The sequence below is a fragment of the Pristiophorus japonicus genome, chromosome 4 (genome assembly GCF_044704955.1).
Source record: "Pristiophorus japonicus isolate sPriJap1 chromosome 4, sPriJap1.hap1, whole genome shotgun sequence".
Taxonomy (NCBI): domain Eukaryota; kingdom Metazoa; phylum Chordata; class Chondrichthyes; family Pristiophoridae; genus Pristiophorus; species Pristiophorus japonicus.
The window spans coordinates 267,996,105-268,009,096 of NC_091980.1; the positions used below are offsets into that span (position 1 = coordinate 267,996,105).

General features: G+C 42.9%; 1 protein-coding gene across 6 annotated transcripts in view; it reads right to left on the bottom strand.

The window, feature by feature from the left end:
* The window catches only part of LOC139263402 (echinoderm microtubule-associated protein-like 5), a 302,041-nt gene that overhangs the window by 155,000 nt on the left and 134,049 nt on the right, over positions 1–12,992 (bottom strand). For all 6 annotated transcript variants that reach the window (XM_070879445.1, XM_070879443.1, XM_070879442.1 and 3 more), the window contains exons 11-14: positions 11,077–11,244; positions 5,084–5,190; positions 3,354–3,472; positions 2,703–2,889 (exon numbers count right to left, since the gene is read on the bottom strand). In XM_070879445.1, the coding sequence (XP_070735546.1) occupies positions 2,703–2,889; positions 3,354–3,472; positions 5,084–5,190; positions 11,077–11,244 (581 nt within the window). The remainder of the gene's footprint in view (positions 1–2,702; positions 2,890–3,353; positions 3,473–5,083; positions 5,191–11,076; positions 11,245–12,992) is intronic.

The following is a 12,992-nucleotide window of genomic DNA, read 5'->3' on the forward strand; positions in this document are numbered from 1 at the left end:
GTTACTGAAGCAGTATATCTGACCACTAGACAAGAATAATCTTCTGGACTGAATTTAGAATTAGAAATTTGACATAAATGTAAAGTAAAGCTCTAAACACTAAAGGCAAAAAGCATTACTGTGTGGTCACAAATCTTCTCTGAATTGGAATCGATACAATGTAACTGGTAAGGACAGGGAGGAGAAAAAAATCTAAGATTGAAGCAGAGAAACATAGAAACATAGAAAATAGGTGCAGGAGTAGGCCATTCAATAAGATCATGGCTGATTATTCCCTCAGTACCCCTTTCCTGCTTTCTCTCCCTAACACTTGATCCCCTTAGCCATAAGGGCCATATCTAACTCCCTCTTGAATATATCCAATGAACTGACATCAACAACTCTCTGCGGCAGGGAATTCCACAGGTTAACAACTCTCTGAGTGAAGAAGTTTCTCCTCATCTCAGTCCTAAATGGCCTACCCCTTATCCTAAGACTATGTCCTCTGGTTCTGGACTTCCCCAACATCGGAAACATTCTTCCCGCATCTAACCTGTCCAGTCCCGTCATAATCTTATACGTTTCTATGAGATCCGCTCTCATCTTCTAAACTCCAGTGAATAAAGGCCCAGTTGATCCAGTCTCTCCTCATATGTCAGTCCAGCCATCCCTGGAATTAGTCTGGTGAACCTTTGCTGCACTCCCTCAATAGCAAGAACGTCCTTCCTCAGATTAGGAGACCAAAACTGAACACAATATTCCAGGTGAGGTCTCACTAAGGCCCTGTACAACTGCAGTAAGACCTCCCTGCTCTATACTCAAATCCCCTAGCTATGAAGGCCAACATACCATTTGCCTTCTTCACCACCTGCTGTGGCTGCATGCCAACTTTCAATGACTGATGAGCCATGACACCCAGGTCTCGTTCCACCTCCTCTTTTCGTAATCTGATAATATTCGGCCTTCGTGTTTTTGCTCCCAAAATGGATAACCTCACATTTATCCACAGTGGGTTGGATTTTCAGTTCTGTTCATTTCGGGACGGTAATGACGGCAGGGCGGTAAAGTTTGCATCTGGGAACAGTTTACGCCTCAGTCAGCAAAATTCATCAACTGGGCCCAAAGTGTGGGGCGGAGCGCAAAGGGAGGCGTTACACACCTCTCTTAGGGTGCTAGGCCAGCTGTACAAGAGAAAATACCAAGCTGAACAGCCGGCCTCGGAACGCTCGAGAGGCTTGGGGGGGAAAAAAAACTACCTGAAAAAAAACAACAAAAACATTCTCAATAAATAACTCATGCCATCACAACATAAAATCGCAAAAAAAATAAAATAAAAAACAATCACAATTACCTGAGGTTGACATTACATACCTCACTGCGGCCGCTACAGCTTGGACCGCCCGTTCTCACAGGCGGTCCCACCAGGGCACTCTACAGAGCACTATGGGTCGGGCGGCAGACAAAAATCGAGCCAGTGTCGCAACCAGGGATGTTGCACACCGGCTCGCTTGTTCCGGGCGGTAATGCTCCGCGCCCCCTCGGAACCAGCCCCGCAAGTCCCAGCGGGTCACTGGCAGCTGGTTGCCCGCCCGGAGGTGCTTACCCTTGCCATTGGTGCCCCAGCTAACATAGGCGACAGAAGACTGAAAATCTAGCCCTTTGGGCTGGATTTTCTGGACCTTTGCGCTCCGGGTTTTGACCCGGAGCAACGTGAATGGCTACGGTGAAGTCTCCAGCGATCCTCTGGTCGGGTTTTGCGGTGGCGCTGAGCAGCACCGCTGGCAAGAGCTGCGCCGGGTGTGCAATGGCCCTGGTTGTGACACCAGCGTGAGTTTTGAGTATTGTCCAACCCGTCCACCCAGAAGTGCGCCTGCCATAACTGCCTGGGAAATCAGAGCGGTGTCCGATGCTGGCGGTGGAGAGGAAGGTAATGCATTCCAAAAAGTAAGTGCGAGTGTTTCTTGTTTTAAATTTTTGTGCGATTTGTGCTGCGGTGGCGTGGGCAATGTTTTAGGAATGTTTGTAGGTTTTTTAGGCTCCCCAAACCCCCCACCCCCACCCCACTCTCTCGGAGCGCTCCCGGCGCGGCTCCTTAGTTCGGGAGTTTCCCTTCCTTGTGCCAAGAGAGATGTACAAACCCTCTCTTCGCGCTGGGCCCAGATGCCCAAACTTAAATATTAAAGCGCAAACTATTCCTGACCGCTAACTTTCCCGCCCTGCCACCATCATCATCCCGAAAACAGAAAAGCCGAAAAAAAATTTGGAAATACTCAGCAGGGCTGGCATTAACTGACCTGACCTGCTGAGTATTTCTAGCATTTGCTGTTTATATCTCATAGGGACTAATGTCTATGGAGTTTTATTTGACTAGGGCTGGCCTAGTTAACAATCAGAGATGCCTGAACTGGGAAAAATCAGAACCAACTGAGTACCAAACCATTCAGACTTTTCTGGGTTTAACACCGTCTCATCAGCATCCAGACTGGTCCCAGATACCGATATCTGTGGAGCTAATCCCTGAAGGCCCTGTAAATATCAACATTGCAGCAACTCCAACATGTGAGTGGAGGCTCCAAATGATGAATACAGTAATAAAATGAATTATTCCTATTAGCTAGGAACTCTTCACACATACTACATAGCTGAGTGAAATACTTTATGTTAAAGTACACCCCCTGTGCTATCCTCTTCCATCAATAGTTATTCAAATAAACTTACACTACCTGGCCTGTTGATATATAATCCTTTAAAGGATGAATTGCTAGACAGACAATGTCATCATCATGGCCAAGGTAGAATCGTTGTATATTCTGCTGACGATTATATACTATTCCTACTGCTGCAACATGGTATACAATCTCTCCAGTTTGGGTGTAAAATAGATTGTTCCTGCAGTCATAGCCCCTGTAACTGAAAGGTAAAAAGAAAGTTATATAGCAGTAATGTCAATTTTTACTCCTATACTGCATTTTCTTCTGCCGTTCCTCACAGATGGATCCTTTCTAACATCTGTGGAAGGAATGTACTAGTGGATAAAACGAGTGAGGCTTCACCTCTTCAATTATATTATAAGGCCTTTTTCAGCTCATTAATTTTACCTTGTGCGATTGTTTGTTCTTTAACTTATCCTTGGTATAAGGATGAGGCTCGCAGACATGTCAAAAGTCAGTCAGGCCTTAAATAGAGGGTCAGTTAGCAGCCTAGTTGAGTGTGCGCCCCCAGGACAAGATAGAACATCTTCCGGTGCCTCCCAGAATTGGTAACAATCAATCTGTTCAGTTTGCGGATACAGCTCGTTAAATGGAGAACCTTACTACATGTACCGTCTCATTAAATTGAACCATTTCACATTTGTTTTCCCAAAAACATCCTACCCATGAACAAAATGTAAGCGCACACTGCTGTCTGGAGCTTTTTCCCGTTTCTTTGAAGTTGCTGCTTGACGCTTCTCTTTGCATTTCTCTTTAAGCTGAGGTAGGTCTTCTTTGTAAATCTATTGAAAGAAAAACAGATTTAAAAACACTGAAAAAGAAACATTAACACATTAAAGTGGTGCAATTGGAAAAGTGAGCTGCTGATCACATTTCAAACATGTCTGTGTGGAGAACCCACAGAAAATATTGACATACTCCCAGGACCTCCTGTTCTATTAGGGAGCTGATAGAAACATAGAAAATAGGTGCAGGAGTAGGCCATTGGGCCCTTCGAGCCTGCACCACCATTCAATATGATCATGGCTGATCATGCAACTTCAGTACCCCATTCCTGCTTTCTCTCCATACCCCCCCTTGATCCCTTTAGCCGGAAGGGCCACACTAACTCCCTTTTGAATATATCTAACGATATATCTAATGCACCACATATACTAATGGCTTTGAACTGATGCAAAAGTAATCTGACTCGCAACTGCACTAAAGAGATAAGAGATGCACAGATATAGATACTTTAAGTTGGCAGTGAAGATAGAAATGGCCACAAAAAGGCAACTGGAAGTCAGGATTTTATACACTGGGGTATTGACTATAAAACAAGTTGAATTTGTAACAGAAATTTCTTAGACCACAATTTGGGAGTATTTCATGGAGTTCTGGACACCCCACTATAGGAAGGATGAGAGCCATGAAAAGAGTACAGCAAAGATTAGTTAGAATGATACCAGGAATGAGAGTTTTACAGTTGACAGAAGAAAAACTCTTGAAAAATAATGGCCCCAAAACTCCTGGGTCCCCAGTATACCAGTGGAATTGTGGCAGGGCGGGATTTCAATGACACTGGCCCCATTCAGAAGTCACAGCATCAGCTACTTTACTGAATGCTGGGCACGACAAAGTTGTGAGTCCTGCCAGAGCTAGGCCAGAAATGCCCAGAATTCCAGGGGGGGAGGGGCAAGAAAGAAGGAGGAGGAGAATGGGGGTGAAAAATTTGATTATAGGATGAAGCAGGACTCTGGTAAGTGGGATAGCAGCAATAGCAGCTAAGTGAGAAGAGAACGGGTGAGCATCGAAAGCAAAAAAAATGAGGAATGGGAAGGCAAAAGGGATTAGAATAGATCAATAGCTCCAGTAAAAGGGCTAGCTTAGGTGCGATGAACCAATGGCCTCATTCTCTATTGTGATTTCTATGTATCTAAGAGAGACTACCTCCAGTGGTAGTCTCACAATGCTTAGCTCACAGCTGGATTACCTGGTAATTATAAACTTCATTTGTAATATTATTTACATTAGCAGTGAGCAGACACTCCCATCTCTTTATTTATGTTCAAAATTAACCTGCATTTGGAAACCATTAATGGCAATCTGACCATTTGACCATAAGTGGGAGTCAGGGCCATAACTTGGATGCAATCTCAATATACAATTGGCAATTACCTGTGTTGTAAATGACATCCAAAAGATACACCTGTAACTTATGCAAAATGCATAATTATATTAACAGTTAAGACCCTTCTGAGTGTACAGTGACAATTGACAAGGTGTCCAGTACAGAGAATAGTTCAATTTGAAGGCTAAAGGTCATCCATCTCCATTCCTTGCATAGATTTTACTGCTTTCTAAATATGGTGCAAAAATGCTAGTCAACACAATTCATAAATACATTAACCTACCTGCCGATGATAATTGATCTGTAATTCTTGTTCAATCTCAGAATCAAGTTCTGGTACATCAGACTGATCAGAGTCGGACTGGTCGCTATTGGAATCTGCAATACTTTCTGTAAGAGAAAACAATTATTTTCATCTTCAAATTAAAACAAAATAGATTACTTTCTTATCTCTAGAGTAAGATCCACCATTGGCAGTTGTGCCTTCAGCTACCTGAGCACTAGGCTCTGGAATACCCCGCCACCACAAGCCTCTTTCTCCTCCTTTAAGACACTCCTTAAAACCTACTTCATTAGGAAACATTAGGAGGGGGTCACCAAAAGCTTGGCTAAACAGTTGGGTTTCAAAGAGTGTCTTATACGAGACGTGTGTAGAGAAGCATAGGAGTTGAGGAAGGAAATTTCAGAGCACGGGGCCTAGGTGGATGAAGGCACAGCTACCAATAATGGTGAAAGGAGGTGGGGGGCTGGTGGTGGCGATATACAAGAGACCAAAATCAGAGGAATGGAGAATTGGGAAGTGGGGAGATTGTACAGGGAGGTCCCACACAAGAGATTAATGTGCAAAGTTAAAGCACATGGGATTGGGGGTAGTGTGCTGACATGGATTGAGAACTGGTTGTCAGACAGGAAGCAAAGAGTAGGAGTAAATGGGTACTTTTCAGAATGGCAGGCAGTGACTAGTGGGGTACCGCAAGGTTCTGTGCTGGGGTCCCAGCTGTTTACACTGTACATTAATGATTTAGACGAGGGGATTAAATGTAGTATCTCCAAATTTGCGGATGACACTAAGTTGGGTGGCAGTGTGAGCTGCAAGGAGGATTCTATGAGGCTGCAGAGCGACTTGGATAGGTTAGGTGAGTGGGCAAATGCATGGCAGATGAAGTATAATGTGGATAAATGTGAGGTTATCCACTTTGGTGGTAAAAACAGAGAGACAGACTATTATCTGAATGGTGACAGATTAGGAAAAGGGCAGGTGCAAAGAGACCTGGGTGTCATGGTACATCAGTCATTGAAGGTTGGCATGCAGGTACAGCAGGCGGTTAAGAAAGCAAATGGCATGTTGGCCTTCATAGCGAGGGGATTTGAGTACAAGGGCAGGGAGGTGTTGCTACAATTGTACAGGGCCTTGGTGAGGCCACACCTGGAGTATTGTGTACAGTTTTGGTCTCCTAACCTGAGGAAGGACATTCTTGCTATTGAGGGAGTGCAGCGAAGGTTCACCAGACTGATTCCCGGGATGGCGGGACTGACCTATCAAGAAAGACTGGATCAACTGGGCTTGTATTCACTGGAGTTCAGAAGAATGAGAGGGGACCTCATAGAAACGTTTAAAATTCTGACGGGGTTAGACAGGTTAGATGCAGGAAGAATGTTCCCAATGTTGGGGAAGTCCAGAACCAGGGGACACAGTCTAAGGATAAGGGGGAAGCTATTTAGGACCGAGATGAGGAGGAATTTCTTCACCCAGAGAGTGGTGAACCTGTGGAATTCTCTACCACAGAAAGTTGTTGAGGCCAATTCACTAAATATATTCAAAAAGGAATTAGATGAAGTCCTTACTACTAGGGGAATCAAGGGGTATGGTGAGAAAGCAGGAATGGGGTACTGAAGTTGCATGTTCAGCCATGAACTCATTGAATGGCGGTGCAGGCTAGAAGGGCCGAATGGCCTACTCCTGCACCTATTTTCTATGTTTCTATGTTTCTATGTAAGGGCGAAGGAAGATATGGGAGACGGAAGGATGATTAGATCCAAGTGTTTAAGGCTGCAAAGAGGTCAAGTAGGACAAGGAGGGATAATGCATTATGGTCAGTCACGAATAATCTCATTCATGACTCTGGTTAAGGCAGAAAGCTGACTGCAGGTATTCAGGCAGAGAGATGCAGAAGAAATGGGCATGGATCGGAGAGGCAGCAAAACATTAAAGGGCCTTGGGAGAAAAGTGAAGTTGGGTTGGTTAGCAAGGATAGATCCCCGTTATCATCTTCTTTCAAGGTTAAAGAGCCCCAGTTTCTCTAACCTTTCCTTTTAACTCAATCCTCTGGTACCAGGGACCAGTTTCATAGCTCTTCTCTGTCCACTGACTTAAATATTTTCCTTGGGTCTTGGGTGACCAAAATTCTACACAAAAGGTCAAGGTGCATTCTGACCAGAGTATTGTACGATTCTGCCATCAAGAGGGAGTTAGATATGGCCCTTACAGCTAAGGGGATAAATGGTTCTGGAGAGAAAGCAGGAAAGGGGTACTGAGGGAATGATCAACCATGATCTTATTGAATGGTGGTGCAGGCTCGAAGGGCCGAATGGCCTACTCCTGCACCTATTTTCTATGTTTCTATGTTTCTATAGTGTCAGACTTGTATTCTACTGATAAAGCAATCAGTAGTTCAAGATTTTATTCAAGACTTTGTTTAAAAAATGAAGTTACAGTGATGCAGCAATAAACAAAGTTTACTGCAACTAAATATATTCAAATGTGCTACTTCTGATCCATTCAATTCTACTCTTCCAAAATATGCCGTTGCATGGCATTTTCTTTAGAATACCACAGGTTGATTCTGATAATTTCTTCATTTCAGCCTGGATTGTCTGATCAGCCACCACAGACAAGATAGAAGGAATGAACTTGCATTTATATAGCACTTTATAACATCTTCAGGAAGTCCCAAAGTACTTTATAACCTGTTACTTTTGTAGTTCAGTCAGTTGTTATGTATGCAAATTAATTAGCACACTGCAATGTTCTGCTAGCAGTCAATGATCAGTTAATCTCTTTTTGATAGTGTTGGTTGAAGGAGCAACATTGGCAAGAACATCAAGAAAACTCATTGCTCTTCACCAAATAGTGCCATGTGAACTTTTACAATTACCCAGGTAAACAGGGTCTAAATGTGACGTCTCATCTGAAAGATAGCACCTTTGGCAATGTAGCACTTGTTGAGTACTGCATTGAAATGTCAGCCTAGAGTACAAAAGGGATTAATTGGAGTATAACAGTAAATAAGTCTTACTAGAATTATATAAGGCCTTGGTGAGACCACAGCAGAGTACCGTCAACAGTTTTGGTCTCTTTACCCAAGGAAAGATATACTTGCTTTAGAGGGAGTGCAATGTAGATTTACTGGACTGATTCCTGGGATGAAGGGGTTGAGTAAACTAGGCCTATATTCCCTAGAGTTTATAAGAATGAGAGGTGATCACATTGAAACATGTAAAATTCTTAAGGAGCTTGACAGGGTAGAGGCTGGGAGGATGTTTCCTCTGGCTGGGGAGTCCAGAACTAGAATGCAGAGTCTCGGAATAAGGAGTCGGCCATTTAGGACTGAGACGAGGAGAAATTTCTTCACTCAAAGGGTTGTGAATCTTTAGAATTCTGTACCCCAGAGAACTGTGAATGCTAAGTCGATTAGTGTACACAAGACAGCGATCAATGGATTGTTGGATACTACAACAACTTGCATTTATATAGCGCCTTTAACATAGTGAAACGTCCCAAGATGCTTCACAGGAGTATTAGGAGATTAAAAAATTTGATACCAAGCCACATAAGTAGAAATTAGCGTAGGTGGTCAAGGAGATATGTTTTAAGGAGCGCCTTGTAGGAGGAAAGAGAGGTGGAGAGGCGGAGAGGTTTAGGGATGGAGTTCCAGAGCTTGGGGCCGAGGCAACAGAAGGCACGGCCACCAATGGTTGAGCAATTATAATTAGAGATGTTCAAGAGGGCAGAATTAGAAGAGCGCAGACATCTCGGGCGGGGGGGGGGGGTAGGGACTGTGGGCTGGCGGAGATTACAGAGATAGGGAGGGGCAACGCCATGGAGGGATTTGAAAATAAGGATGAGAATTTTGCAATCGAGGCGTCACTTAACCGGAAGCCAATATAGGTCAGCGAGCACAGGGGTGATGGGTGAGCGGGACTTGGTGCGAGTTGAGACACGGCAGCCGAGTTTTGGATTACCTCTAGTTTACATAGGGTAGAATGTGGGCGGTCATCCAGGGTTGCATTGGAATAGTCAAGTCTAGAGGTAACATAGGCATGGATGAGGGCTTCAGCAGTGGATGAGGCAAGGGCGGAGACAGGCAATGTTGCGGAAGTGGAAATAGGCGGCCTTAGTTATGCTGCAGATCTATGGTCGAAAGCTAAGTTCAGGGTCAAATGTGATACCAAGGTTGCGAACAGTCTGGTTCAGCTGCAGTCAGAAGTTGGGGAGAGGGATGGAGTTAGTGGCGGGGACCGAAAAATATTGCTTTGGTCTTCCCAATATTTAATTGGAGAAAATTTCTGCTCATCGTCAGATAAGCAGTCCTACAATTTAGAGACTATGGAGGGTTCGAGAGAAGTGGTAGTGAGGTAGAGCTGGGTATCATCAGCATACATGTGGAAACTGACACTGCGTTTTCAGATGTCGCCAAGGGGCAACATGTAGATCAAAAATAGGAGGGGGCCGAGGATAAATCTTAGGGGGACACCAGAGGTAACGATGAGGGGGTGGGAAGAGAAGTCGTTGCCAGTGATTCTCTGGCTATGATTAGATAGATAAGAATGGAACCAGGTGAATGCAGTCCCACCCAGCTGGATGACAGTGGAGAGGCTTTGGAGAAGGATAGAGTGGTCAACCTATCAAAGGCTGCAGACAAATCAAGAAGAACGAGGAGGCATAGTTTGCCTTTGTCACAGTACAAAGGGTGTCATTTGTGACTTTGATAAGAGCCGTTCCGGTATTGTGGATGGCGCGGAAACCGGAGGGATTTAAACATGGAATTACGGGAAAGATGGGCTCAGATTTAGGAGGCGACAACACGTTCAAGAACTTTGGAGAGGAAAGGGAGGTTGGAGATGGGTTTGTAGTTTGCAAGGGCGGAGGGGTCAGGGGTTGGTTTTTTGAGGAGAGGGGTGATGACGATAGATTTGAGGGAGAGGGGGACAGTACCTGAGGAGAGAGAATCGAGAACAATGTCAGCTAACATAGGAATCAAGGGATATGGGGATAGTGTGGGAGGTGAAGTTGAGATAGAAGTTCAGCCATGATCTTATTGAATAGCGGAGCAGGCTCAAAGGGCCGAATGATCTACTCCTGCTCCTATTTCTTATGTTCTTCGTGAGTGAGGCTTGAACATATGATCTTCAGATTTAGAAGGTGAAAGTGCTACAAACTGAGCCAAGCTAACATATAACCAGGATAAACAGACTGAGAGACAATAACTTCAACTTAATGATCAGCACACTGCACTATGTATAGTGATCATTGGCTACAGGTTTAAAAATAGTTACATGCAACATTTTTTAAACCATTAATAGATTTTTCACATGTTCAAAGTTACTACTGCAACATCCTCACAAAACCTGAAAGGCAAACAAATACCCCATTGGGGGTAATTCATAGAAAAGTACAACACAGAAGGAAGCCATTTGCCCCATCTGTACTGGCTCTTTCAAAGAGCAATCCAGTTGGTCCCACTCCCCCACTCTTTCCCCATAGCCCTGCAGTTTTTTCTCCTTCACGTATCCAATTCCCTTTTGAAGGCTACTACTGAATCAATATCCACAACCCTAACAGGCAGTGCATTCCAAATCCCAACCACTCGCTGCGTAAAAAAGTTCTTCTTCATGTCACCTCTTTTGCCAATCACCATAAATCTATGCCCTCTGGTTAGCAACTCTTCAGTCACTGGAAACTGTTCTCTTTATTTACTCTATCTAAACCCTTCACTATACCTCTTATCAAATCTCCTCTTAGCCTTCTCTGCTCCAGGGAGAACCTGTTTCTATAGCGGGAAACTGGCTGGATCAGATCAGTAACCTGTTTTGCACCTCGCCCGCTTTTACTCTCGATTGACTTTAATGGAAAATAAAATCAGGTGTGTAAAACAGGTGGCCGAATCGATTCCCTCAGTTTTCCATTGGATTAAAATTACCTTCTAAATTTGTAATATGATTAGTGCAGTAAAATAATAATGCATTTTAGAGTACATAATTGAAATGCTAGCTCACCTTGAAGTACAATATGAAGAAATTCTTTCGACTTTCTTTCAGGGATAAATTGCCACTGGAAAACTGAATGATCTGCTCCACCAATAGAAATAACCCACTGGTAATCATAAGACCACCTCACATTGGTCACATGTGCTGAATGACCCATGTATTTCTTAAACTTTGCTCCTGAAAAATAAATTACATTTCTGTAGGAAGAAATGTGCCACATATGAAAGATTTCAAATATAAGAAACATAATTTTGCTTTTACTTATTTACATCAATTTCAAAATCTCAACAGCATTTCAACCCAACTCTTAATTTTGACTGTTGGAAGTTTTGTTACAAACTTGGGTCTGCTAAGAGATATTCTCGAGTTCAGTGGCATCAGTTATTCTCATAAATGGTCTGAGCACCTTACTTTTATGGGCGTTGACTCATACTGTCCTGTACCTAAATACCAGAAGCACAACAATAGTATCTGTTACGATTTTTCTTCAATCTCCTCAAAGGTAGACGTAGCAATCACTTGGTGAGATAAGGCGGGATATGAATTGGTAAGTTGCTTTATTTCACTGCAATGTCCTCATACAGAATAGCAATTCTGATCAGATTCAAAAAAAGTGCAACTTATCTTTGTGGAATAATACAAAATAAAAAACATGCTACACTTTCCCACGGTGCTATTTTACTACATTTAAGCATGATAATTTCTGACGTTTCTGTCCTTCATTCCAACCTTCTTGATAGCCTTTGCTGCCTGACTGCCTCACATCAGCATTGTTTCAAAAATTTCCCTGACTGCTCATGTCTGTATGTTTTATCACTTGCCAGAAAGGGGATATGTCCAAAACAATAGGTTGGAAGTGTTTCGGTTGCCGAGACAGTCTAATGAATTGCCTTTCATTTATCATCTGTGGGGAAACATCAACATTTGCATCTAAATTACCTATCATCTCAGTGTTTTTTTATAACCTTGCACAAATACACTAAGCTTTCAAAATCCCAACATTTAAAGTAGTAACTCTCGATTATCCATACACGAATACAACGGGAAACCGTTATAATAGGATTTAAAATTCTGTTGCGAACAAGTGAAAAGACAGCTCCAAATAATTTGGAAAAATCGCCTTCCAAACACAGTGCTCATTTGTATTTGCTCATTCTCTCTCTCACACTCTCTCTCTCTCTCTCTCTCTCTCACACACTTGCACATTCTCTCTCTCACACACACTCTCCCTCTGTCACTGTAAAAATCACCCTCCTCTGCCCTTGCTTTGCTGGTGTGTGTGCGCGCTGCTGCAGCCGCTGGCTCTCACGGCCGCTGCTGACGTTGGGAACGGGGGCAGTGCCGGCACCGGGTTCCAGGCACAGAACCTGTACATGCATGCTGGTAATGTCCATCTTTTGTTCCTGTTTGTAGCTGATTGTATTGATTCATTAAAGTTTTAACTTTAAAATAATCGAGAGTTGCCTGTAACTTTTTTCAAATACTTTGTAAAAGAATAGTTTTTAAAGTTCCATGACAAACATATATTTAAATGTAGTACTTTTCAAAATTATTCCTATTATGAAAAAAAGTTAAAAAGCTGTTTTGACAGAAAATTATATTTCTGAATCATTAACTTTGCTCTTGAGGAATCAAGAGCACCAAGAGAATGTAAATCTAACAGTAACTATGCGTCTACAGACAAACTTTGAGAACCATAAATTATATTTCTGAATCATTAACTTTGAACTTTTTTTTTTGCCCTTGAAGTATCGAGAGCACTAAGAGAATGTAAATCCAAAAGTAACAAATGTTTCTATAGACAAACTTCTTCAGAACCAGAAATCATTTAGGAAGCACACTTTTGCATGTGGTTAACAGTGCTCAAAATACAATTGGCAATTACCTATAGTATAACAGATTAAGATAACTGTAGAAGTCTGTGA